The sequence below is a fragment of the Alosa alosa genome, chromosome 3 (genome assembly GCF_017589495.1).
Source record: "Alosa alosa isolate M-15738 ecotype Scorff River chromosome 3, AALO_Geno_1.1, whole genome shotgun sequence".
NCBI classification, from domain to species: domain Eukaryota; kingdom Metazoa; phylum Chordata; class Actinopteri; order Clupeiformes; family Clupeidae; genus Alosa; species Alosa alosa.
Window position 1 is genome coordinate 22,059,373 of NC_063191.1, and position 27,210 is coordinate 22,086,582.

The following is a 27,210-nucleotide window of genomic DNA, read 5'->3' on the forward strand; positions in this document are numbered from 1 at the left end:
TGTTTTAAAAAAGGATGTACAAAATGTGTGGAGGAGATTATTTTTGCTGTGCCAAGAAGGTGAAGCTCAAGATCAAGTGGATCCCAGGAATACTGGCATTCTGGAGGTGAAAGAAGCATGTCACTGTGTGTATTTCTCTTTGCAGATGACTTTGACTCAGACAGAAGATTTGAATTTTGGATTTTGAGCAACAGTATGTACATGATGTATGCAAAATGTCAATGTGTTTTCCATTTTTTGACGTGTGTAATGGCTGCTCAGTAGTGTTTTTTGATTTTGACTGCTTTGTGAATGATTTGAAGACATTGTCTGTTTTTTGAGCACAGGAAAAACTGTTTTGAGAGGATTGCAAGTAATATGTAAGATTTTATGAATGCAGTTTGAGTTTGTGTTTACAGATTTGAGACAAAGGTGGAAGGTTTCAAAAAAATGTGTTTAGCAATTGTGAAAAAGTGTAATAATCATAATCTACTATATGTAACACTATAGATAGTAGTAGTCTGACAGTATTCGTCTGTATATGTCTGTACATGAATTAGATATTCAGTCATGGTAAAGTGTCTGCTTAAAAACCACTCATCCTCAGTTTGAGTTTTGAGAAATGCTGTTGCAACCACACAGCAGACTGAGAGGAACTTGAGGGCAGATAGGTCTCGCGCTGAGGCCTTTCACCATGAGTGGGGAAGTTTCATCTAGCAGTACTATACTACGGAGACATGGTTATCTAAGATAAGGGAGTCCTTGTGAAACCTTACATTGTTTTGCTCCAATGAAGGAAACATCAGTCCTGTTAAAACTGCTACTGAGTTCATAACATGTTTGTCTATTTAATTGGAAGAAATGTTGAGATGTGGTATCTGTGGTCACCTGCAGCACTTCTGTGAATGTCTTTGTAGATATGATCAAATTTCCTGTGTCAAAAACAACCTGATTACTTCTGTACGGATGAATCTAATTTCTTTTTGAGTTTGTACTCAAATCAATTATCTTGTTAGTATAAAGGAAAGTCTTCATATTTCACATTTTATTTGCTATCAGTCAATGGGATGGGGCAAACAGGGTATCAACGACTACGACTCCAGGCCTGGTGGGTGCGTTGGTTTCAATCCTTCAATCCTTGTCCTTCAGTCAAAAAAAAGAACTCGCTCACCAATGTTGCCGATGCAAATTTTAATCCAACCAGTGATGAAAAGTGCAAAGTGCTACCAAAGTGCAAAATGTTTTCGCATCAGTCAATGGGGAATATTGCTCTGTATGTTTTCATTTATATACTTTATTCATGAAAAAACACATTAACCATTAAGATTCTCTATTAGACATTAAACATACATCCAGAGAAGGTGCAGTAGCATTTTGACATTAAGGCCAAAAAAACATCCCTTACATTCTATAAACAATTTTACAATGTACATTGAAACACTGAAACTGCATTCTACTACGACATTCTACGGCGCTATACTATACTACTACGACATTCTACGAAAGCTATACACATACGAAAACATATTGTGAACTTCACACATCTCTGATGTCACATTTCAATTCACAGGCCATTACTCAGTGTCACCTACAGTATGTGGGATGCTTACGCTTGATGGTGTTCTATTCCCCCAACGTCGTCTTCCAGGCAGCGCTGCCACCACTGACTTAAAGGCACCTAATCCTAAACCCAACCCTAACCTTAACCCATGCATAATCCTAGTGCCTTCCAGGCAGCGCTGCCTTGAAGACAACGTTGGGGGCATAAAATACCAAGAAACGGATGGCTCGCTTACACACACTTTACAATGTGATTGATGTGACCCTGGAGCTCAAAGAGCTTTGAGCCGAGCCCTTCCTAAACATGGCCACTGAATCCTTTCCGATCAGACCCCTTTGGTAGAGAGAGTGGAGGAACTGATTGCGGAACTTCTTCCCGATGAAGGCGTAGAGGATGGGATTGACGGCGCAGTGCAGGAATGCCAGGACCTGGGTGACCTGGAACACGAGGTCCACCTGGTTCTGCTGGTCGCACTCGTCGGGGAGGATCTTGCTGCGCATGAGCGTGTCCACCACAGAGGTGACGTTGATGGGCAGCCAGCAGACGATGAAGGCCAGCACCACCGAGAGGATGACGCGCATGGCCTTGTGCTTCTGACTGTTGCGGGCGTGGAAGAGCGTGCAGGTGGTGCAGCCGTAGCAAATGGTCATGACGAGCAGCGGCAGGAAGAAGCCCAGCGTGTTGCGCATCACCAGCATGCCTGTGCGCCAGCCATTCATGCTCTTGGCCGTCACGTTCTCGAAGCACACCACGGCATGGTAGCCCTCTGGCGTGAAGGCCTCACGCTGCACCACCATGGGCAGGGCAAGGATCACGGCGGCCAGCCACACCACGCCACACACCACCCGCACCAGGTGCCGGCGCCGCAGCACAACCTGCGTGGCCTTGACAATGGCCAGGTAGCGGTCAATGCTGATGCAGGCCAGGAGGAAGACGCAGCTGTAGAAGGCGGTGTCCTGGATGCCCGAGAGCACCTTGCACATGAAGTTGCCGAAGACCCACTCGCTGTTGAGGGAGATCGCCCAGAAGGGCAGGGTGAGCGAGAACAAGAGGTCAGCCATGGCCAGGTGCATCAGGTAGACGTCGGTGGAGGAGCGGCGGTTGACCATGCTGCAGACGACAAACACCACCATGCTGTTGCCCAGCAAGCTCAAGAGAAACACGATGAAGTACGTGATCATCAGGGCAAAGCCGTTCAAGCTGGGCCGCTCACACGGAGTGTAGTCCTCAAACCCTCCATAGTCAAAGGTAGGTGTGGTGGTGTCGCTAATGTTACTTGTCATCCTAAATGTTTCACATGAACACATCACTCTCATTAGTGGTCAGCTTTTAGCTTTATGAACATTTGAAATGACAGTGCAGATAATGGAAAGTCTTTATATTTCACATTTTACTTGCTATCAACTTATAAGACATGGGGAATATTGCTCTGTATGTTTTCATTTATATACTTTATTCATGAAAAAAAAACACATCACCCTTTAAAAATGCATTACGATTCCAAGTTTACAAGTGAGCACATTAAACATACATCCAGAGAGTCTGCAGTAGCATTTTGACATTAAGGCAAAAAAACATCCCTTGCATTCTATAAAAAAAAGTTCTATTTACATTGCACTATGTAATGTTACTTGTCATCTAGATGTTGCATGTGAATACATCATTCTCATTAGTGGTCAGTTTCCAGCTTTATGAACATTTAAGTAAATGAGTGCAGATAATCTTTAGATTAAAAAAAAACTCTATTACTCTTGTTTAAAAAGCAAGGTTGACATAGTGATTGTATATTGCATATTCAGTGTAATGTCAGAGTATTGGAATTGTTTCAACATGAATTCCAATCATAGATTGTATATAAGATTGAAATTCACAAATGCCTTTGAAGTTCTACAAATTATTTTTTTACTTACCAGTTTAGTTTTCAGAAATTGCTCTCTTAAATCTGTGGGGCTGAAAATAAGCATAATAGTTCCAGATCTTTGAAACTAACTTTTATCTGATGGCAACTTTACCTGTTCTATGATGGCGTGCTGAAGCAAGTCAAACTTGAGGTGAAAGCCTCTCTCCTCGCTTTTGGTCAGGTCACCAGCCAAGGATCCACTCAGCAGTCTGCTTGTTATCTGCAGGTTAGCGTCTTGAGTTTGACATCTTATTCTGATGCAAGAACTTCCTCAGTGCTATGATAACAGCATTATAGCTGAAGATGTGTGGGTGGGTCTAGATTTAATCACTCAACCGCAGAAAAACGCCCCCACAGGTGGCGAAACAGGTTCTCTCTCTTTCTCTCTGCCTGTGTGCAGAATGGAAAACTGAATCTACATATACATGTCTGTTTCTCAAACGTATTATGGACTCTTGAGGTATAGTTGTGAATGTAGGGGACATTGTGGTGCAACAGGCCACAGCGCTCATACCATGTACAGGCCCAAGTGCCCACAGGGACCTAGGTTCAAATCTGACCTGCGATCATATCCCAATGCCACCCCATCTCTCTCTCTCTCCACTCACTTCCTTCCTGTCAATCTTCACTGTCCTATCCAAATATAAGCAAAAAGCTGAAACAAATCAAAACAAAATGTTGTGAATGTGTGTTGTGCATTCCAGACTTCTCATTAGACTTCCCTATTTCTATTGAAATGCATAACCATTTTTTTCATTAAGATACACTGTAAATAAAATATATTAAAAAAAATAGATTAGGGAAAATGGCCCTGTCTTGCCTATACACCTTACAAGTCAATAAATGGTTTTCACCACAAGGTGTCAACCTTGCATTTAAAAATTGCATACTAAAAGTTACACTTCGTCACACACTTCATCATAATATCCAATGACAATGCTCACAGAGCAGCTCGGATTACCATTGCTCTCAGATAGTCTAGGAATCTTATATTTGCATAAAATAAAATCCCTGGCTATTCATAATGAGGCTAATAATAAGAGAAATGGTGAATCCTGACCCTCAATCTTTCCCTTTAAAACAGCAATGTGTTTGTAGGTGGTTACATTTTCCACTAGGTGGCAGTGTTGCTTAAGATTTTAGGAAACTAATCTTCTTCAATTTTGGTTAATACGTTTTAAATGTTCAAAACATCTTAAAAAGGGGAAAAATATTAAATCTCTTCACAACAGTTTGCCTGAGCCCTGAGCTGGGCAGGAGGTTCAGAGGACAGTGGAGGTGTGGTCTGACGTCTGGGACGTGGATCTGCTGGCCCGACTGACCGAGGCCCTGTCCAGCACGCCCTTCTTGTAGAGCAGCTGCGTGAGGTTGCTGCGGAACTTCTGTCCCACGAAGGCGTAGAGCACAGGGTTGATGCAGCAGTGCAGCAGGCCCAGGCTGTGCGTGGCGAACATGGCCACGTCGACGGCGGTGCGCGCGGGGCAGCCGTGCGCCAGCGCCTTGGCGCGCAGCAGCGTGTCGGCCATCAGGGCCACGTGGTAGGGGCTCCAGCAGAGCAGGAAGGCGGCCACCACGGCCACGATGACGCGCATGGCCCGCTGGCGCCGGAAGCTGTGCGTGCGCATCAGCCGCGCCACCGTCACGCCGTAGCAGCCCAGCATGACGGCCAGCGGCAGCAGGAAGCCCAGCAGGTGGCGGAGGACGCGCGTGGCCAGGCGCCACTCGTCTGCGCTCTCCGGGTCGTAGCGCTCGGCGCACGTCGTCTCTCCGGACGCCTGCAAGACGGCCTCATTGTAGAGGGCAGGGAGAGAGAGCACCAGGCCTAGTGCCCAGACGCTCAGGCAGACGGAGCAGCTGCCCCAACGCCACGTGCCCTTGCGGACCTCCATGGCGCGCACAATGACCTGGTACCGGTCCACGCTGATGCAAACCAGGAACAGGATGCTGCTGTAGAAGCTCACCTCCCTCATCATGCTGATCAGCTTGCACACAGCATCGCCGAACAGCCAGCCCCGCACCACCGACGTGGCGTAGAAGGGCAGGCACAGGGCCAGCAGGATGTCGGCCACCATCAGGTGAAACAGGTAGATGTCCGACGGGGAGAGGACCCGTCTCTTCGAGCCAATCACCAGCCCAACTATGAGGTTCCCGGGAAGGGCCACCACGAAGATGAGCACATAGAACACACATGCTGCGATGTTCACAACAGATGCGTAGACGACAGGGTCACACAAATGTGTCCTCTCGTCCACCACAAAGTCTGTGAGGTTGAGATTGTCGGTGTAGTTCATCTCCTCACTAATATTGTACTCAGTGTAGAAGTCACCAAAGTCATCGATGAAAAAGGAAGTGTTTGGGTCTGTGATGGGGAAACAGGGGACAGAAGAAACAAAGGAGAGACAAAAAGAAGGACAGGAGGGAAGTAAAGAAAATGGTTAACCACTTATCATGAGCATTTCTGTCTCCTCTTTACAATCGATTGTGGGATTTGTGTGTACAGTATAAAATACATAATACATAATACAATACATTTTACAAAATTATATTTATGTGTAGAAATAAACAGATATTATTTCATATGGACACAATCAAATCAGTAGCTTTAAATATTACTGTAAATGATTATATAAATAAAAAAATGTTTCAGTCTATTAAATCAGATTACTGTAATCACACACATTTTGACCAATTGTCTTCGGGTAACATCTATTAGTCATCATGTTTATGTGGTTCATTACTTTATCTCAACTTCAGTTAGGTTATATAGTTATATTTCACAGCCCCCCAAAAATAATTGATGGGTGATTTACTTTTTAAAGTATGCATCAACAGTGCAGTGTATTTGTGTACAGAAGCATTTTTAACATAGTAATAACATTAAAATACTGTCTTATCAAACAAAATAAGTCCTACACTGCTGTCACACAAGAGTATAAGGCTTAAAGTGAAAAGGATGATAACGCATTAAGATCCATCCTCATTACTAAGTCATTATTGACTGACCTTATTATATAGTATGTAGTATAAGTATATATACTCTTTTGATCCCGTGAGGGAAATGAACAGAACAGAACAGAAATCTATAGAAGACAATCCCATTTCATTATGAAAATGCCTCAGCATAATTTGTTAAATAATACATCATATTAAACATCATTACATCATATTTTAATCTGCTATTGAAGGTTAGAGTTAGAATAAATTATTCTTCTATAATACCTGGCAATATGTTTTAATTTTTCACGTTCTATCATTGGTAAACATAGTGATACATTTTTCCAGCAGGCAGAATAATCTTACCTGTCATTGTGGCTTTTGATGTGGCAGCTCTTTGAGGCTGAGAGGTTAAAATGTCATTCTGTGAATGTCTCTGTCTTTATCCATCAGAGATGTGATGATATTTCCTGTTTTCCCAATCAGCAGTATGGTCTATGTCCCCATATGTAACTATAGCTCCTCCAAGACCACTGTATTCCAGATTAGAGATGAAAGGTTTTAATCACAATAGAGTATAATCCATCTGCACCACCTGCTTTAGACGAGAATCCGAAAAAGTCAACTAAAAAACTTCTCCTCACAGATGAGTTTGCTTCACAGGTGGAAAAGGAGAAGGGCAAGACAGTGCTTTAAAGGATGGGGGGCCAGGGGGAAGTTGGATCAGTCACAAGATGATCAGTTATGTGAAAGCCATGCTGCATACCCATGGTCCTGTCATCATGACTTAACAATGAAAGCAAAACAAAGAGCATCATGAGAGGAGAGCCTTGTGATGACAACACAAACAACAGGGATATTTTTTACAATATTTCCCATCATGGAATAACCCACAAAATCAACCAACAAAGCACATTATGGTAGCTATTACAATACAGTAAAGATTTTACAAAGCTACTTGGTGTTATTTTCCCAAGATAAATTATTTTATCTCATTTCAATGCATCTCATTTGCTCTTCACATAGCAGGCCCTCTAAGGGACTTTCAAATAACACAATGTCATCTGTATGCAGATGAGTTTCACCACGCTTCCTGCGAGACATTAACTTCCATGTTAAACATCTTCACGTCACATGAATGCTAAGTTTCAACATCAACATGAACACATATGACCATGTTGTGAAGAGCTCTGTCAGTGATGGGAACATATTGCACGCCTGATCTTTGTTCACCACAGATTTTTGCAAACAAGGATATGGAGCAACCGGGGCTTTCTGACAATTACCACCAGATGGTCATTTCATGTTGTACCCTTTAAAGGAAAATGGGTTTTGAGGCGGGCAATAAGCATGAATGAGTTATGACATTCACATATGAAGGTCATAAGAGGTCAATTAAACTGCTCTTTGCCTGTTGTAATGCCAGTGAATTTACATCAATAATATGGTTCATAAAATGCATAAAGAAGAATACATTTGAAGACTCATCTGCAAAAACAGACATTTTTCTGAATTTTCATAAATCATATCATATCAATCAAACTGAATTGGTTTGGTTTTTTTTTTACTTAGATTTATTTTTACTCGATCAACTTCAGTTTGATTGATATATCCCAGAATAAACAATGAAAAGGCACTTTTTTTACATTTCTAGAAATTAAGTTATCAGTTTTTGCAAATTTAATAATGTTGTAATTTTTAGCAGCTTTTATCCAAACCATCTTACAGCATAGTTATTATTAGAACACACATGTTACTCACAATTGGCATTACACACAGCAAAGTCCTGTGCCCTGTAAAACAGATCACTTCATTTAGTGTGTTATATACCTTATGGTCTCTACTGGTTTCCTTGCATCTTCACAAGTTCACCACAGCAGCAGCAGTTGTCATCACAAACATATTTGCATAATGCACTAGTCTGGCAGCCAAATTTGCAAGCAAGCTGACTACCATTGGCAAATTTGTCTTGATAAGACATCTTAAAATAAGACAGGCTGCGATTAAGTCATATTTGTATTGATCTTACAAGAAAGCGCTAAGTAAGTGTCTTTATACTAAAAACAATACCAACTATATTTTTGATCCTAATATAAGATAAATAACAGTTGGTAAGAAAAGCAGTTTTTGCAGTGTATCTGTTTGCACTGATTAAATTGGATCCTCAAATCAATCAGTGTTGACATTTGTAAAAAAAAAAAATGCTTTTTAAAATGATTTTGTACGTAACAATAATATACAAAAAAACAAAATGTAAAAAGCATGTTAACAGTATTATCAATTTGCTGATCACTGAATCACTGTTACTGTGTGACAAGCAAATGGGATTAGACCTCTTTTTACAATTATTTGGTTTAGCCTTCTAAACACTCTTGTTAAAATGTTAGTGGTAGGGTAGGGTAAGTCAAATGGACTCAAAGACAAAACCCTCACATGCATGCACATGCACCCCAAGACAGCGAGAAAGAATGCAGATGGAAATTTGAACCTATAGAGTCTACAATACTATGCATGAAATTGCACAAGGTTGAGAGTGATGTAAATGCCAGATTTCAAAAATTACTTGCTGTTCTGATGTTGTTGACCAAACACTCCACTCAACTTTTATTGTACAGCTATGTCTGACAGTTTTGTGACAAATTTGGCTCAAATTACAAGTACAGAAATTATAGTCAGTTCCAATAGTAAAAAGAAAACTGGTGATGCCCCTATCAACATAACAAGGGCTCTGCTGTTTAATTGTGCTCTGAAAATTCCACTGACATGAAGTCAACCCAGGTATGAAGTCACAGCTCTTTCTGTGTCTCCTTAAAGTTGATAGATAGATAGATAGATAGATAGTAGCCTGGGTGCCATTCCGAACTTAGTCCCGCCCACACTGCGTCAGGCTAGATAGATAGAGCAAACAACAAAGAAACTGTGATGGTATGTTTGCACAGAGTAGGTAGAAGCACACAAAGAATACTGTAGGATCTTTGTGTTACCACTTTGAGTCAGAGGCCATCTTTCACTGATGCCTTTTTTGTGATCTCTGGCGACTTCACATAACACTGGATTCCACACTCACAAATTTACCAGTTTGTTACTGAAAAAAACAGGTAGATAAATTCTGTAGTACACTGACTGGGGTACTACAGAATGCAGAGGTAGAGGAGGTTGCACTACTGAATTACCTGAACTTCTGTATGGACATTGTTGTTCCCCACTAGAACTGGCAGCCTTGGATAACCCTCGGTTACAGGTCGTCAAGCTGCTAACCAGTACTGGGCCAGCAGCTCTGTGGAGGGGGGCCTGGAAAGGGCGAACCAGTTAAACCACTTCTACAACAAATCCAGCTCAAATGGTGGTGGTCTGTCCACCATCCCCCCACCCCCTCAATTTCAAATACAAAATACTATTTTGTAGCCTAAATTTTATTCAAGTAAAAACAACTTGAAGTAAAAAAACTACATGTTTTTCTCTTGTTCAGTACAAGAGTACATTTTCTAAAATTGCAAATAGTCATGTACAGAATCAATAATGTTAATGTTAGAGAATGGGGTCCCATTTTCATCTTTTACCATGTTCCAGGGATGGATGGACCTAAGCTGCGTATATATACTCTTCATCCATGGTTTAGTCTCTCTTATCTAAATTTGAAACACCATAGCACACAGTGTTGGCGGAAGCTCAAGGTGATTGCCTGCAACAATAGGCTGTCCCAAGGGGTTAGGTGCCTGCTCAAGGGCCTGCACAATCCAATCACATTTACAGGAGGGGAAACAACAAATTGAGGGTTTATAAAAAATAGATTTTTCTTTTCCCCTTTTTTTTAGAAGAAGTAACGTGTACTCACGGTTATGGATAGAAATGTAGTGGAGTAAGGAGTACAATATTTGCCTCTCAAATGTACTTGAGTAAAGTCATGAGTACTCCCCAAAAATGATACTCGAGTAAAGTACAGATCCCTCAGAATTGTACTCAAGTACTGTACTCAAGTAAATGTACTCCGTTACTGTCCGGCTCCCACCATCACTGGATATTGCACCCCTCCCCCACATGCCAATCACAAACAATTAGGTGACAACGACCTCAGGGCCTGTCCACACGGAGACGCTTTTTAGGTTAAACGCAGAGGTTTTGCTTCGTCTTGGCCGAGCGTCCAAACGAATCCTGTAAACGCACTGCCCGAAACCGCACTTTTCTGAAACCTGGTCCCAGAGTGGAAAAATCTGAAACCGTAGCCCGTTTGAATTCGTTTAGACAGCGAAACCGCACATCCTGCTGGCGTATCGATGATGTCATCGCCACACCTCAGCTGCCCTGGACTTGCACTTATAGTATTGCCTAACAATACTTGTTTTCATACATGACATTACCTACGATTACATTCCGTAAGATAAATATCACAACTGGTGCTGCGCAGCGCCGATATGACTTGGTGGACTGAACACTGTTTTTCCCGGTGTTTTTTTTCTAGCTATTGTCAGTGACGCGAGAGACCTTAAGTTAGGCCTATTAGGAAAGTGCGGTGTAAGTTTAGGCTACATTAATTTGTGCGTAGTGCCAGTGTCATTCATTTATTTTACATGTCTTACAACATATATACATGCATTCACAGTCGAGTGAAATCAGATATCAGCATACAAAGACGCTTAGAACTCAACCGCGGTTAAATTAGCTTGAAATTAGATATTCGCCAGAAATTCAAAACATTGTTAGGTCTCTATCTCAATCAACGCTGAACAAACTACTCACAAAGTGTGATGTTCATACTTGTATTTAGGTGTGAAAAGATATTAACTGTAATTGAATGCAATAAAAGGCTAATTTGTTGCAATTAAGATCATATTCATGCATCCCAAGGCACAACAACGTTAAGCCGATGGTAGCTCACTGAATGCAAATGCGCGATCTGATGCAGGCAAATTGACTGTTACTAACAAAGGTTTCATAGCAATACTATAAATGTGGCGACAGAATAGCCTAGAACTTGGGTAAGCCTTGCGTTTAGTTGCCTAATTGCGGTGATAGCCAAAACTAATGTGAATCACGGACTATCCTACAACCAAAGAAAATAAAGGTGATTAGTAGGCCTACCTGCGTTAGCCAAATAAAGGACGGGACTGCACCCTTCACAAACCGTAAAATAAAGTTTATTAGTTTTACAGTTGACTACAGTTGACAGTTCACCATCAGTTCACACAAACAATTCTGGTTTCCTTGCACTAGTCATTTCGTCATAGCCTATTCTGCCTGTTTGTAAAGCACAAACTTTGGTCAATTTCTGTAAAGAAACAGTGCCACCTATAGGCCTGGGGTATGAAGTAACGTGTTGAGTCGTGTTGAGATGGATCCGTTTGGACGCAAATATTCTAGATACGGTTCCAGGGAAGACGGAGGAAAAAAAGATCGGTTTGGTACGTGTGGACTAGGCCTCAGTCAACAGCCATCAGACACACAGATCGCAGATGCACCCCTCCCCCTCCACTCCCCTCACACCCCCCATAATCACAACAGATCAAGTGAGAGCCCAACTAAAGACACTGTGCATAAAGCAGCGGGGCCTGACAGACTGTGTCCAAGGCTACTCAAGGCCTGTGCTGCTGAACTGGGGGAGCCACTGAAGCACATCTTCAATTTGAACCTACGCCTTGGACAGGTCCCAACACTGTGGAAGACATCATGTCTCACCCCTGTCCCTCACCCCTAATGACTACAGACTTGTCGCTCTTACATTACATGTGATGAAAACAATGGAGCGACTGGTCTTAGGTATGCTCAGACCCCAGGTACGCCATGCACTAGACCCGTTACAGTTTGCATACCAGGAGAAAGTGGGCGTGGACTATGCGATCACTTATCTTCTACAAAGGACACATTCTCACCTAGACAAGGGGAAAAGTGCTGTGAGAATCATGTTCTTTGATTTCTCAAGTGCTTTTAACACCATCCAACCCCTTAGACTGGGAGACAAGCTCTTGCAGATGGGTGTGGATGCTCACCTGGTAACCTGGATTACAGATTACCTGACCGAGCGACCAAAGTTCGTCAGACTGAAGAATTGTCTCTCTGACACTGTGATCAGCAGCACCGGAGCGCCACAGGGAACTGTGCTCTGTCCAGTCCTGTTCACCCTGTATACATCTGTATTCTGCTACAACACCGAGTCATGCCACATGCAGAAGTTTTTTGACGATTTGACTGCAATTGTGGGGTGTATCAGGAACGGGCAGGAGGAGGAGTACAGGAGCCTGGTGGAGGACTTTGTGCAATGGTGCAATGGTCATCTTCAACTCAACACTTCAAAGACCAAGGAGATGGTGGTGGATTTCCGCAGGTCTAAGCCCACTCTGCTACCAGTCCCCATTGATGGGGTCAATGTGGAGGTGGTAAGCACCTACAAGTATTTGGGTCTCCACCTGGACAATAAACTGGACTCGTCAGCCAACACTGACGCACTCTACAAGAAAGGACAGAGCAGGCTGTACTTCCTGAGGAGGCTGCGGTCCTTCAATGTGTGCAGCAAGCTCCTCAGGATGTTCTACCAATCTGTTGTTGGCAGCGTCCTCTTCTATGCAGTGGTATGCTGGGGAGGAAGCACAAAGAAGAAGGATACGGGGCGAATTAACAGGCTGGTAAGGAAAGCTGCCTCTGTAGTGGGAGCTGAACTGGAGTGCATCACTTCAATATCTGACAAAAGGACCCTGAACAATCTGATCAACTTCTTGGACAATGAGTGTCACCCACTCCACAGCACTATTGTAAAGCAGAAGAGCCTGATCAGCTGGAGACTTCGCTCACTGCCTTGCACAACAGACAGACTGAGGAAGTCATTTGTCCCCAGGGCCATTGAACTGTTCAATTCTTCACTTAAGGGAAGAGGAGAGATAGACTTCTCTGCATAGTCTGTCTGCCTCTTCACCCCCTCCATGTTTGGATACTGTCTGTCCTTTTTACCACTGTCTTTCTGCCTCACTGTTTGCGTGCTATATTAGCACATTAGCACATATGCATAACCCCTCCCTCCATGCCATAGCCGAACTGTGGCCACACTTATACCTTTTCTTAAAATAGTTATATATATAGATATATAGACTCTATTCTTGCACTGTTGGACTTTTACTCATTTGCACTATGACCACTATGACCACTATCACCATGACACTCACTCACACAGAGCACCTTACCTTACCTCAGTGGTTTTCAAAGTGGGGGCCGCGAGGGGGTGCCAGGGGGGGCCTCAGCAAGTTGGAAGGAAAAATAAAAGCAACAAATAAATACATTTGAAAAATGTAAAATATACATATTACTATGAGGGTTGTTATACAATGCCATTATAATAATTTGTCGCATATCTGAACATTATATTTTCCATGATGATGACTGTGAATAATAGTAGAGTGGTAGCTCTCATAGCAGAAAGCCCCAAATGCAATTTTTACACACTGTATGCTCCATCGCGAAGTGCTTGTGGCTAAAATAATTATTAGGATTAGCGTAATGTATTTTTACATTTGCCGTAGTATTGTCGATGGGTTTAATAACACATCAAGGGGGTCCTTGGCCAGAACCTAGTGGTATTTGGGGGGCCTTGTAGTGGAAAAGTTTGGGAACCCCTGCCTTACCTTACTATGCACAGAGAATCACAGGCTCAGTCCCTGCCTCAGTCATTGCAAGCGCCTCTTGATCGATTAATCACCACTATGTGGATACTGTTTTTAGAATTGATTTAGATTAAGTGTTAGTTAGTATAATTTGTATTTTAGTATATTTAGTATATTCTTTATCTTCTACTGTCCTTATTGCTTAGTTGTGTTTTTATATTATATACTTTTAAAGCAACACCAAAGAACTTTTCCTCTGTCGCACGCACGCTATTTGTTTATCCAGCAACGGCTTTGCAGATAACAATGTCCATAGACAAGGTAGAATATGTTGCATGATTTTATGAAAGAACGATGTATTGCAACATCATGCAAGTCAAATTTGTATTTTCTTATGTCTCATTCCATCGAACTACAAACCCGCTACCCGATCTGCCAAACTTACATAGTGCGGTTACAGCCGATAGAGGGCCGCGAAGCGAATGCAGAAAGTCAAAGTCAAAGTCAAAGTCAAAGTCAGCTTTATTGTCAATTTCTTCACATGTTCCAGACATACAAAGAGATCGAAATTACGTTTCTCACTATCCCACGGTGAAGACAAGACATATTTTACCAATTTAAGTCCACAGACAAACATAACATTCAAGTAAACAAAAAAGTAAGTAAATAAGTAAATAAGAGGGCACATATAATAATGAAAAAATAAGAGCAGCAAAATTTGGTTGAAATTGTGCATAGACAGTCAATAAAATACTAGTGCAAAGTCAGGCCAATAAGAGGCTTGGGTAGTTCTGTTTGACCCTAAGTAATAAAGAAAGTGGCATAGTGGTGCAAGTTATGTAAGAGCAGCAGAAGTGTTGTGTTTTCAGGACAACAACACCAAGTTGTAAAGTGTACAAGTGTGCAAGTGTTCAAGTGTGCAAGTGGAGTAGTGCAGGCGGCCATTGTGGGTCCAATGTCCAGGATGTTATGTAGCTGAGGGTGGAGGGGGGAGAGGAGGGAGAGTTCAGCATCCTTACAGCTTGGTGTATGAAGCTGTTGGTGAGTCTGGTAGTGCAGGGGCGCAGGCTTCTGTACCTCTTCCCAGAGGGCAGTAGATCAAACAGATTGTGAGCGGGGTGACTTGCATCACTCACAATTTTGGTCGCCTTGCGGGTGAGGTGGGTGGTGTAAATGTCCTTCAGGGAGGGGAGTGAAGCACCAATGATCCTTCCAGCTGTGTTCACTATGCGCTGCAGGGCTTTCCTGTTGTATTCAGTGCAGCTTCCGCCCCACACAGCGATACAGCTGGAGAGGATGCTCTCAATGGTGACTCGGTAGAATGTGGTCATGATGGCTGGTGGAGCACTTGCTCACCTGAGTTTCCGCAGGAAGTACAGGCGGCGCTGAGCTCTCTTCGCCAGTGATGCAGTGTTGGTGGTCCAGGAAGTGCCGTTCGCCCTGTTACGAGTTGATGAACCACGGAAACAATTTTGGAAACATTATTTTAAGGTACAAAAAACTCTTTGGTGTTGCTTTAATTACTTTTTCTGCTGTTAGTGAATGTGTGTGTGTTGTCTGTATGCTACCGAGACCTTGAATTTCCCCTGGGGATCAATAAAGTATCTATCTATCTATCTATCTATCTATTTATCTTTTCCTAAGTCATATCATGTTGTCCTTAAAGGTGCAGTCAGCGATTGTGCAGGAAGTCACATTTGTTTATGTAATGTTTATGTAATGTTTATGTAAATGTTTATATTTAAATTTATTAGCAGACGCTTTTGTCCTAAACAATCCACATTATATTTTAACCAAGGACCAACCGACAGACCAGAGAGGTAGTTCACCCCACCCCTCATCAGTATTCCCAGAGAAACTCCCTCCAAACCCTGGGGGACAGGCTGCCCCCACTTTGTTTGTTTCCAGTTGTCAGAGCCTGGGCTACCTACAGAGAGTGAGTTTTGTTTTACAGTGTACTAATTTTGCTTTTATGCAGACCTCAGTTTGAGGACTCTTTCAAACGCAGCCGAGAGATGCAGCTCTCTCTTCCCTGCCCAAGAAGCATCCAACAGCCACAATTGTATGCAGAATGCCATTCAATGACGTGAGGCAATTGGGCAAACGGAAGTCAGTCACAATCACAGGAAGGACAGAGTGACATGGGGGTCCTCAGCCCCTCATAGGGGAAATTAATGATACAAACACACATATATACATGTAATATATATTATGTACAGTATATTGCACAGGTTTATGGGCAGGCAATGGAATATAAAAAAATATATATATAAATAGTTAAAATAGTGTAGGAGTAAATGTAAACAGGTAAGCAGTGCAATACAGTCAATGTAAACAGCTAAACAGTGCAGTATAAAAATTAAACAGGTAAACTAGTAACAGCTAAAGTGCAAATACTAGACAGGAGGTGAAGTTTTGTTCAGCAGTGTTACAGCCACTGGCGCCTTAATGCAGGGGCTTACCTGGGCTGAAGCCCAGGGGCCTCGACCAATGAGGGGCCTCCTAATAATAATAATGATAATCAATAATAATAAACGGCCGTGTCAGATTCAAGGTCAGTCATTAGCCTACTCTGGAGCTAGCCTAATTGAGCACACCGCACTGCTCTACAAAGACATCCATGCAGAGGCCCCCTGTGTCTTCTCTTCTAAAGTGTAACAAAATGTAACAAAACTTAATAAATTCCAACGGGTGTGTAGAGGAGCTAGAGGAGAGGCTGAAACTGACTGACAAACTTACAAACTCTGGAGATAACTGGGTAGGCTAGGATTGAAGCAACGATAAACGAATGACGTGGATTCCTGTAACTGTCAAAGAAAACAGCAGGTAAATATCGTAGCAAATAGCCTGGCAATGAAAGGGCTTTAAAAGCATGTATTTCACTTGTCTCACTGGAGTGAACGCAGAACATGGGCTGTTGCGCAAAGAAATTAATTAGTGATCAGCATCTCCGTTCGCCAAAAGCTAAGTTTGTGCTAACCCATTCGCACAAATAATAGCCTATGTTATGTTTTCTCCATTGTTAACGTGAGATATGTCTTCATGTAGGGTAGTATAGTGATAATGCATAGGGTAGCCAATGTTCACGTCACATGAGCCAGCTGCTTGTTCTGTAGGCTAAAAGTATTGATGTCCCTCCTAAGTTGCGTTAAAATGGTGTGTTAAGTGGACAGAATTTCAAAAACCTCCTGGGCAACACCCGACCACGACAAACACATGCACTTTTGAAAAGCTTGAAACGCCCATGTAGCCTAACGATCTTTTAACTTAGCCAGCCAGTGTTGTAAGAGATCAACGCTTGTTTTCGTGCAGTAGGCTAGCCTTTTTGATAAGCGATGTCAGGGGTAGGCTGACGTGATTAAGGAGGGCTTTCTGTTCCTGTTATTGTAAAGGTTTTACATAGGCTCAATAATGATAGGCTACACTGCATGTTATAGGCTATATTAACCAAAAGCGCACGTTATGTAAATAGGCAGGTCAGATAGGCAGGTCTTAAAAACATATAGCCCAGGGGCCTCAGGTGGTATTAAGGCGCCCTGGTTACAGCCTCTGGAAAAAAGCTGTACCTAAGCCTGCTGGTGCTCCTGTATCACCTGCCAGACGGGAGTAGACTCAAAAGACCATGGTTTGGGTGGGTGGCATCCTTGACATTGGATTTGGCTTTGTTTTTATTGCGTTTATGATAGTGTTTATCACATGTGTCGTGGATGGAGGGGAGTTGAGAGTCAATAGTCTTTTGGGCTGATTTGGGCTGCCTTGCGATCAGCAGCGTTTCAGTTGCCATACCATACAGAGATGCAGTTAGTGAGTATGCTCTCAATGGTACAACGGTAGAAGTTAGAATCCTAGGACATAGGTGTGCTTTCTTCAGGGTTCGTAGAAAGTGAAGGCGCTGATGCACAATTATCTCCTTGGTCTTCTGGGTATTGAGTGCCAGGTTATTGTTTTTGCACCACATAGCTAGGTGCTGAACCTCATCTCGCTGTTTCATCCTCCTCATTGATCAGGCCCACCACTGTGGTGTCATCTGCGAACTTGATTATAGCATTGGAGACATAAACAGGGGCGCAGTCGTGGGTGAAGAGGGAGTAGAGCAGAGGGCTCAACACACAGCCCTGCGGCACGCCAGTGTTCTGGGTGATGGTGGAGGAGGAGAGACGTCCTAATTTAACAGTCTGGGGTCTGTTAGTAAGGAAGTCCATAATCCAGTTGCAGAATGAGTTGCTGATGCCAAGCTGGCCGAGCTTGGAGATCAGCTTGGAGGGGATCACAGTGTTGAATGCTGAACTGAAGTCAATGAACAGCATTCTAACATATGTATTGGGAATGTCTAGATGGGTAAGTGCCAGATGGAGCGCTGTGGAGATGGCATCCTCTGTTGATCTGTTGCGTCGGTAGGCAAATTGATACGGGTCCATTGTTGCAGACAGACATGATTTCAGCTGTGAGAGGACCAGCCTCTCAAAACATTTCGCAATAATGGGTGTCAGTGCAACCGGGCGGAAGTCGTTCAGTTCTTTGGCTGTGGACTGTTTAGGCACCGGAACAATAGTGGCAGATTTAAGACTGTTGAGTGGGCCAGAGACATGTTAAAGATGTTGGTGAAGACACCAGTCAACTGCTCCGAGCAGGATCGCAACACACGTCCGGGAACTCCATCAGGGCCAGCAGCTTTCCGAGCATTCACTCTGCCGAGGACTCTGAGGTGGAAAATTGGAGTATGTGTCAAAAGTAGAACACTTGCTGTATTGTTATGACTCATTGATCCAAATGGTTTGCTGTTTATTTTGTGTGCGGTGTATATATAATGATTCGTTGGGTTTGGGTGTATACTGTGTGCAGTGAAGTTTGCTGTGTTTATGTCAATACTATTTGCTGTGGATTGTTGTGACACTGTGTGCTTGAACTATGGGTCCGTGATTGCATAGCGATCAGCTGATTATTACAGCCAGCTGACTACCCCCTCTGCGTAGCGCTTACTGCACATGAGACTTGTTTGACTGCTAATTGATGACCAGGTGGGCATGCGACACGAGAGTTTGATCAGGCACAAGGAGGCAGGAGGGAGAGGAGGAAACACACAGGCAGCACGCCACCGGGAAAAGAGGGCTGGAGTGGGGTGCCGCGTCTGGAGAACGGGGCCTGAAGCCTGATTCCACGCATTTTAAAGCTAAGTAAAGGAAAGTCCATCTGCCGATAGCGAAGTGAGAGTGGGATATGAGTGTTATCTGCTTGCGACTTAGGAGCTCTCCCTCTCTTCTAGTGTGCGGCTGTAACCTACGCAGTGAGCCTGCCTGCAACCGCAAGACAACGTGACGCCAACGGCCGGATGAGTTTAGTTCAACACACACTAAAGCTAAGTAAAGGAAAGTTGGTTTACCTGCGTGCGTGTGTATATAATAATTGTCTACTGGGGTGCGACGGAGACTGAGAGCCTCTTTTTGTTGTCCTTAGAGTGTCAGAGTGACTGGGGCCTGCCTGTAAAAGTAAGACGACGTGGCGCCGGCTGCCATATGTGGAGTTTCACCCTACGTTCGCTATTGACAGGGTGTTTCGGAATGACTGGAGACTAAACGGACATGACACCATATGCCTAATTTCCCTATTGAACTCTGGGAGTTTTATCTTTAGCCCTGTGCCATTGGACTGAATGTTTTATGGACTCTTTGTGATATAATGTGCATATTTTATGGGGGATGTGTTGTGTAAATTTAATAAATTGTGAAACGGTCTTTCCATTCTCCAACAATGGAATCTCTTTTTATGCTGGTAGCACGAACCTCACCGTTTGTGTGACATATGCTCTCGTCCGGTGAAACAGCTGACTTAAAGGCTGCCTCTTTGTTTTCCCGGTCAAATCGAGCATATAAGTGGTTCAGCTCGTCTGGGAGGGAAGAGAGGCGGGTAGGGAAGAGTTGCAAGGGGATTTGTTGGTGATTGTATGTAGGCCTTGCCACATACGCCGGGGGTCGCAGGAGTTGAAGTGCTCTTCAATGCTTTTCTTGTAGGTGTGTTTGGCCCTGAATATTCCTTTCCTCAGGTTGGATCTGGCTGAGCTGTAGACCTCCTGGTCTCCCGACCTGAAGGCATCCCTAGCCTTGAGGAGGAGGCAAACTTCTTTGTTCATCCAGGGTTTCTCATTTGGTGGTTTCATTGAAGTTCACTGTAGTCAAAAACTGAAAAGGCAAGCCCATTTCTTGTCGGTAAAAGCTATGACCCTTGGGGCCTTGTGATCTCAACTGACACACTTCAGAGGTATAAAAATCAGTTTGCAATTTTGTTCTGCCAAAAGAAAGACACATAAATGGTGGAGGATTTTGTGCAATGGTGCAAACTCGATCACCTTCAACTCAACACTTCAAAGACCAAGGAGATGGTGGTGGATTTCCGTAGGTCTAAGCCCACTCTGCTACCAGTCTCCATTGATGGGATCAATGTGGAGGTGGTAAGCACCTACAAGTATCTGGGTCTCCACCTGGACAATAAACTGGACTGGTCAGCCAAAACTGACACACTCTACAAGAAAGGGCAGAGCATGCTGTACTTCCTGAGGAGGCTGCGTTCCTTCAATGTGTGCAGCAAGCTCCTCAGGATGTTCTACCAGTCTGTTGCCAGCGTCCTCTTCTATGCAGTGGTATGCTGGGGAGGAAGCACAAAGAAAAAGGATGCGGGGCGACTTGACAGGCTGGTAAGGAAAGCTGGCTCTGTAGTGGGAGCTGAACTGGAGTGCATCACTTCAATATCTGAAATAAGGACCCTGAACAAACTGATCAACATCTTGGACAATGAGTGTCATCCACTCCACAGCACTATTGTAAAGCAGAAGAGCCTGATCAGCTGGAGACTTCGCTCACTGCCTTGCACAACAGACAGACTGAGGAAGTCATTTGTCCCCAGGGCCATTGAACTGTTCAATGCTTCACTTAAGGGAAGAGGAGAGATAGACTTCTCCGCATAGTCTGTCTGCCTCTTCACCCCCTCCAAGTTTGGATACTGTCTCTCCACTAGCCACTTTTTACCACTGTGGGAGAGATAGAACTAACGACTGGCCTTTGGCCGTAGCAACCATCCATGTAGAACTATAACGGCAGTTTGTCCTGCAAGTTGAGAAATTAGTTGATATGTGTCGGAAGAAATTAGTTCTACAAACAAGACAGTTTTAGCCATTAAAATGTTTAAATTGTAACAGGAAATCAACACAACGCAAGTGGCAACAGTGGAATAAGCGGGATAATGGACTCCACGGTGGTCTGTTCACAGAAAGTAATGCACTTACGAGGTTTAAACGGGGGTTTTACAACCTCGACCGTGCATTAACTTCTGTAAACAGACTACCGTGTCGTCCATTATCCCTTACTTATTCCACTGCTTGGCTGAATTTCCCACTGTCCTACGTAATTTAGAACGACCATTAACCGTATGTTATTTGCACACCTATGAAGTAGATCCATTTTTTTGGCCGTATCACACTTGTATATTAATTCGCCGAACTCGTGAAGTTTAAATGAACCGTCACGTTGCACCTGAGCTGTAAAATGCAGACGTTCAGAACATTGCAACATTGTAGCATATGACGGAGGTGGCTTTTAGCTAGATGGATGACAGCAGAGTAAGTAAAATAGTGATGTTTCAAAGCTAAGGACTTACTCATTTGCACCATCACCATGACACTCACTCACACAGAGCACCTTACCTTACCTTACTATGCACAGAGAATTACAGGCTCAGTCCCTGCCTCAGTCATTGCAAGCGCCTCTTTCATACCTGTCAACACTCCCGTTTTTCCTAGGTTCTCCCGTATTTCAAGGTCATCTCCCAGCACCCTCCCGTTTTGTTATTTCTTCCGGAAAACTCCCGTAATTTGCATGGCCATCAAACTTCATTTTAAAATCATTGATCCATTCATTTTTTTCTATTAGTCTGACATCTCCCAGGTTGCCAGATTGTGTATGAAATACACCCTACACATACACGATCACTTAGATTCAATTTCAACCGTTTTGTCATAGGCTAAAACCAGGCAACCCAAAACCCAATTAAGGAAGCGGGTGCCGACTGTGCAGCCTGAGTCTCGTCGTGCAAGCAGGCTAGTTGAATGGCCTAGGCCTACTCCAGAACTAGCTGTAGTGAAATTGTTGGGAATTGAATTGATTAACACATCACATAAACTGTGAGTGTTGTTGATACACTGAACTTGTGCACTCGGAACCAAATCTGACAGCTGCAGCTTTGGAGTTTTGGAAGTAGGCTGCAGGCAGGCAGCTGGTGGATACATAACTGGCATACGTAAGGTAATGGTAAGGTAAAAACAACGACCGAAATGCAGTGTTGAAACACGTGTATGAAACGTATTAAATATGCAAACACAGATCCGGTATAAACACTGACCCCCTCCCCAAAAAAAACTCCTGTTTTTGGAAAGCTAAATGTTGACAGGTATGCTCTTGATTAATCACCCACTATGTGGATACTGTTTTTAGAATTGATTTAGATTAAGTGTTATTTAGTATAATTTGAATTTTAGTATTAGTATATTCTTTATCTTCTACTGTCCTTATTGCTTAGTTGTGTTTTTTATATTATATACTTTTAATTACTTTTTTCTGCTGTTAGTGAATGTGTGTGTGATGTCTGTATGCTACTGAGACCTTGAATTTCCCCTGGAGATCAATAAAGTATCTATCTATCTAAATGAGTAAAGGTGTCAATTTTTTTATCTTTTATCCACCTCTAAATTGTGTTTTTCCACCTTTTAATAAACCATTCTAAATTAAGCTTATGTCGTTTTACAATTGTTTTCAGTTTCATATTGTTAGTTTCATATTGTTGAACCTGACCTGCGCAAAACAGTTTATCCATATTGCACTGCATTATGGCGTCAGTGACCAATCGGCTTGCGGCAGTCAGCATCCAAGATTAGTCTCATGGCATGTCATGTAAACGAGTTTGGATAATGAATGGATTTTTTAAATGCACTGATTGTCATTCTGACATACTGACATTTTTGTTCTCTTTATTGTGACTTAATAAACTTTACAGACTTTAACCATATTTATTCTTTCTGGAGTTAACAATGAATTTAGATTAATGTAGGGTTAATGATTGTGTGGCCTATGAGGGAACACAGGGATGATACCCTTGGTACCATCAAATGGTAGCCTATAGCAGTGTTTCTCAAAGTGTGGTCCAGGGACCACTGGTGGTCCACAAGCTATTCCAAGTGCATGGTCCGCAAGCAGACCTGGTAAAATATAATATCTAGATGAGTTGTTTGCAATATTAAACCAACGTGTATGTAAATCCAAACAGTTCTGCAACACTGTCTATGTAAGTTATGCCAGTTTAGATCATACGAATCCTCTGACACAATAAGCAAGGCCTGACGACAAAGTTAGAGAAGCATGCCTTTTGTGTTATTTTGGCTTGCCATATTACTCTCCCTCTGTTTCAGTAATCTGAAGCGGAAACCACTAAATTCCCAGAGGCATAAATGGCATCAGTTAACATGATGTTACAGTATTTAGATTAGATTAGATTCAGCTTTATTGTCATTTAGCAGAGTACAGATACAGAGCCAATGAAATGCAGTTGACATCCAACCAGAAGTGCAAAAAAGTATTAAATACCAAGTGTCATACACACAAAGAATCACACTTTGTTTGAGGTGAAGTGTGTGTGTGTGTGTGTGTGTGTGTGTGTGTGTATGGGCCTAGTATGGGCTAGGTTGATGCAGGCTCTTGAGACTAACATACCTAAGCATTTTGTCATCTTGGGTGCAACGGTTCAGGTAGTTATTTAGCAAAAACTGCATTTTTCAGGTTTTGGGGGGGCCTAGTGAGGTGGGGGAGTGGCCACCAAGTTTCATGTTACCTGGTGTTTCAGTAATACGGAAATCATTGACCAAAATTGATGACAGAAAAAGGGAAAAAAAGAAAATGTATATTTTAAATTACTTGTTGATTCTTTCTGTGGATCTTATTGAGCACTGAGGATGCAATCATTGCTAGTTTTTTCATAATTACTATTTCAATTGTTTCATATCAAAATTCACTACTTAAGTTTGTGTTTTATGTAGCCTAGTTTGTGTAGGACTGGTTCAGACACGTCACATCCATAACGTGAAAACGGCACATCCATAACACCAGTTTTCCCTACATAATACAAAACGACGAATACTTTCAAAAACACACTTTTTGTGTTCATTCAAGTCTCCTTAATGCTACATATACTGTATCATGGTTTCGGCAATTTCCTTAAAAATTCACAGAGAAAACCTGTAATCTCTCATAATGTCACGTCCATAACACTGATAAAATGCCATATATTCTTAGGATGTATGATTATGAAATTTGAGGATTTGTCAGTATTCAGAGGACAGGGGTTACATTAAAAGTAATGCTAATTAATTCACTGTTACTAATTTTGTCCATGCTCTAAGGCATTTTGTTTAGCAATATGAGTCCAACTAATGTAATGTTGGAATTTCCCTTTACATAAAGCTACTTTGCTATATTGACATAAATGACTGCCACACATTTCTTTTAAAGCATATAGCTATAAAGGAAGAAGTTGGTTCCAGGAGTAGGCTATGGCATAATTACCCCTCCTCTCTTGTAAGCTACTGTTATGTCACACTCCCCATCCTCCAGAGGCACAAGGAGTCATAGCTCCATCTAATCCGGTGCAGTGTGTCTTCAGAGATATCTGAAGAGACATCCATGGTTCAAAGCAATATTGTGCAGAATACAACATGCTTCAAAGAATGCTCACATATGGAGTTGCATGATCCTCTGTACATAAGTACATAAATCAAAAAGGCATGCACTCCATTAATGTCCAGGTGGTTTGCGACACACACTACAGGGTGACCAGTGTTTTGCAAATTACCCAGAGTTAGCAATGGACAGTTTTATTCTGGCAAACTCATCTATCCCTGCAGTCTCTTCAGGGAGATAATCTTTTGAACGGTTGGCTGTTAAGAGACAATGGATATCCATTACATGGCTAATGACACCGTACATTACACCCACCACAGAAGCAGAACATGCATAAAACAGAAAATTCACAAAGGTTTGAGTATCGAGAACATCAGGGATGCTGAAACAGCATTTCAGGTGCTTGTTTTGGTACACTGCACATACACACACACACGCACACACACACACTTTTGTTATTTTTCATTCATGGTTATTGGCAGGGTGCTTTGGCGGTTTTGATTATTGGGCGGATTACAATCACCCATCCCACACGCACAAAAAAAAAAAAAAAGTAGAGATGTAACAGTGCTTCTACTTTCCACCCCTGGATTGGTGTGACAACAAAGTACGTGTCAGCAACCAACTACTCTGGTGGCTCTGTCAAAAGCAAACAGGAGAACTAGTGAAGCAGAGCTTTTAATAAAGATTGTGATAAGGCTCTTTTTATTTAGAATCTTTGCTTCAAAGATCTCCCAAGCTCTAATAAGTTCTGCACAACTTCCACTAAGAATTTGATGTTGTGTGTGTCACTTGACTTTGCGATTGATGCGAAAAGACACAGGGATTCAATCAGAGTGTCCAGAGTGTTCTGAAATCTGATTGGAATCACATTTTAATCCACCTCCAAAAGTGGTTTGAGTCAAATAGGGATAACATTCATGCAATCTGAATGCTAACGATTGGACCTCAGACTGTGGGCCAACTCAGAGTATGATGGTGCATAGTCTACTCATGTACTATAGGACGTAGGCTAGCCTATCAAAGACGTTCACAGAAAGACAGCTGTATTCCTAAAAGCAGACTCATGTGATTTCTCCCTTTTTCAGGGGTGTAGGCCAACACATGCAAGCCTCATTATTTACCTGTCAGTAGGCCTACACAAACAAACAATTTGAAAACAGATGTCTTTTGGGGTGACAACTTTCATTATCAAAGCTTTAGCAGAAGTGGAGGAATACCAAACGCTGGTGAGATGGCAGCTAATTAAGTTGTTTCACAAAGCCTACCTGTAATCAGAGACTGTTTAGAGCAGTGGTCCCCAAACCTTTTCTTCCGAGGGCCAGCTCACTATGCCTGGCTCTAAGAGAGGGCCAGAGACTCACCTTAGTTGAATATTCCATTATATTTAATCATAGGCTACTGCAATTTAATACTATTGTTAGCTGTGTTTATATTGCAATCATTCCATATCAGTATAAAATGTAGCTCAAATGAAATAATACTAGTAAAAAAATAGCATTCCCAAAAGTATTAGTAGGGAGTCCCAAAAGTGTATTTTATTCAAAATGTGTGAACTCTGAACTCTGTGTCTTTGCATACACAGCTCAAGTTGTGAACTAGCAATATCCTACAAATAATTCGAGGTTCTCAAACTATGAGAGTTTTATGAAGTGCTGGCAAAAACATCTGTAATGACCACTTTCACTCACCTGATGAGAACTTTGTGAATTGTGAATTTGTATGAACATTTGAACGAGTGAATAAAAAATAGAAATAATTATCCCAGAAAGTCCCAGAAATATGACTTGAATAGAAGTTAGTTAGTTATTAACAGTTAATTGATAAACTTTTAGAATACTTTGAGCACTGATGCAGTCAGCGCCTCTTACCTTGTTTGCAGGTACATGTAGGCCTACATTTCATTCCGTTTTCGATGGAAAACGCGAAACAGCGCCAAAACAACCACTAGTGGACAAAAAGAGTATTACATGTGAACTGTTAAGACTCGCCATAGAGAATGAATGGGGGAAATTACGGAGGTTATAGTTTGACGATGTAGTCCCATGCGGGCCAGATGCTATACGGACATGTTTTGGGGGGCCACCCAAAATGAGGTGGCGGGCGGGCCGTAGTTTGCTGACCACTGGTTTAGAGCCATAGAATAGGCCTATGTAGCGCAAAATATAATTTAGCCTACTTTATATTCTATTTGTGCATAGTCACTGTCCCACACATTCTTTAACAATTATGACTAATGGTTGGTGTAGACCCCGTTTATCCATGAGGAGGACCAGAAAGAAACAACTCTTTTAACTTTCCAACACAAGCCACATTTGACAACTGTTTTCCATCAAATACCAGAATCAGATGCGGCTGTTTTGACCAAGCATGTCAACGCTTACAAGGAATGTAGCCAGTGGCGCAAAAAGTGGGTATGCGCTATATGCAGCGCATATAGGGGCGTAGCTCCATATAGGGCGCCAAAGCGATGGTAAAAAAATTAAATAATATATTTGGTATTTTCTATATGTAGCTACTGCTGTCCGTTTCTGA

General features: G+C 42.4%; 2 protein-coding genes and 1 long non-coding RNA gene across 9 annotated transcripts; 1 reads left to right on the top strand and 2 right to left on the bottom strand.

Moving 5' to 3' along the window:
* Positions 1 to 1,253: 1,253 nt before the first annotated feature.
* Positions 1,254 to 3,635, bottom strand: cxcr2 (chemokine (C-X-C motif) receptor 2). Its single transcript, XM_048239895.1, has 2 exons — positions 3,553 to 3,635; positions 1,254 to 2,824 (listed from the first exon to the last, which is right to left on the bottom strand). Exon 2 carries the CDS (start codon positions 2,821 to 2,823, stop codon positions 1,783 to 1,785), a length of 1,041 nt encoding a protein of 346 aa, XP_048095852.1. The 5' UTR covers position 2,824; positions 3,553 to 3,635; the 3' UTR covers positions 1,254 to 1,782.
* On the bottom strand, positions 2,975 to 26,574 carry LOC125292533 (C-X-C chemokine receptor type 2). Of its 7 annotated transcripts, XR_007193207.1 has the most exons (7): positions 26,547 to 26,574; positions 25,944 to 26,016; positions 13,549 to 13,595; positions 8,136 to 8,167; positions 6,741 to 7,160; positions 3,955 to 5,799; positions 2,975 to 3,830 (listed from the first exon to the last, which is right to left on the bottom strand). XR_007193207.1 is itself a non-coding variant. In XM_048239889.1 (6 exons), the coding sequence occupies exons 5-6, from the start codon at positions 6,745 to 6,747 to the stop codon at positions 4,703 to 4,705; spliced, it is 1,104 nt and encodes a 367-aa protein (XP_048095846.1). In that variant the 5' UTR covers positions 6,748 to 7,160; positions 8,136 to 8,167; positions 13,549 to 13,595; positions 25,944 to 26,016; positions 26,547 to 26,574; the 3' UTR covers positions 2,975 to 4,702. The 7 variants fall into 7 exon arrangements, 6 of the variants coding, with proteins under 6 accessions (XP_048095846.1, XP_048095850.1, XP_048095847.1 ...); XM_048239889.1 differs by having other exon boundaries at positions 2,975 to 5,799; XM_048239893.1 differs by lacking the exon at positions 13,549 to 13,595 and having other exon boundaries at positions 2,975 to 5,799; positions 6,741 to 6,907.
* On the top strand, positions 17,408 to 19,701 carry LOC125292536. Its single transcript, XR_007193208.1, has 2 exons — positions 17,408 to 18,678; positions 18,979 to 19,701. It is a non-coding gene; the product is annotated as an uncharacterized LOC125292536 (long non-coding RNA).
* Positions 26,575 to 27,210: the final 636 nt, after the last annotated feature.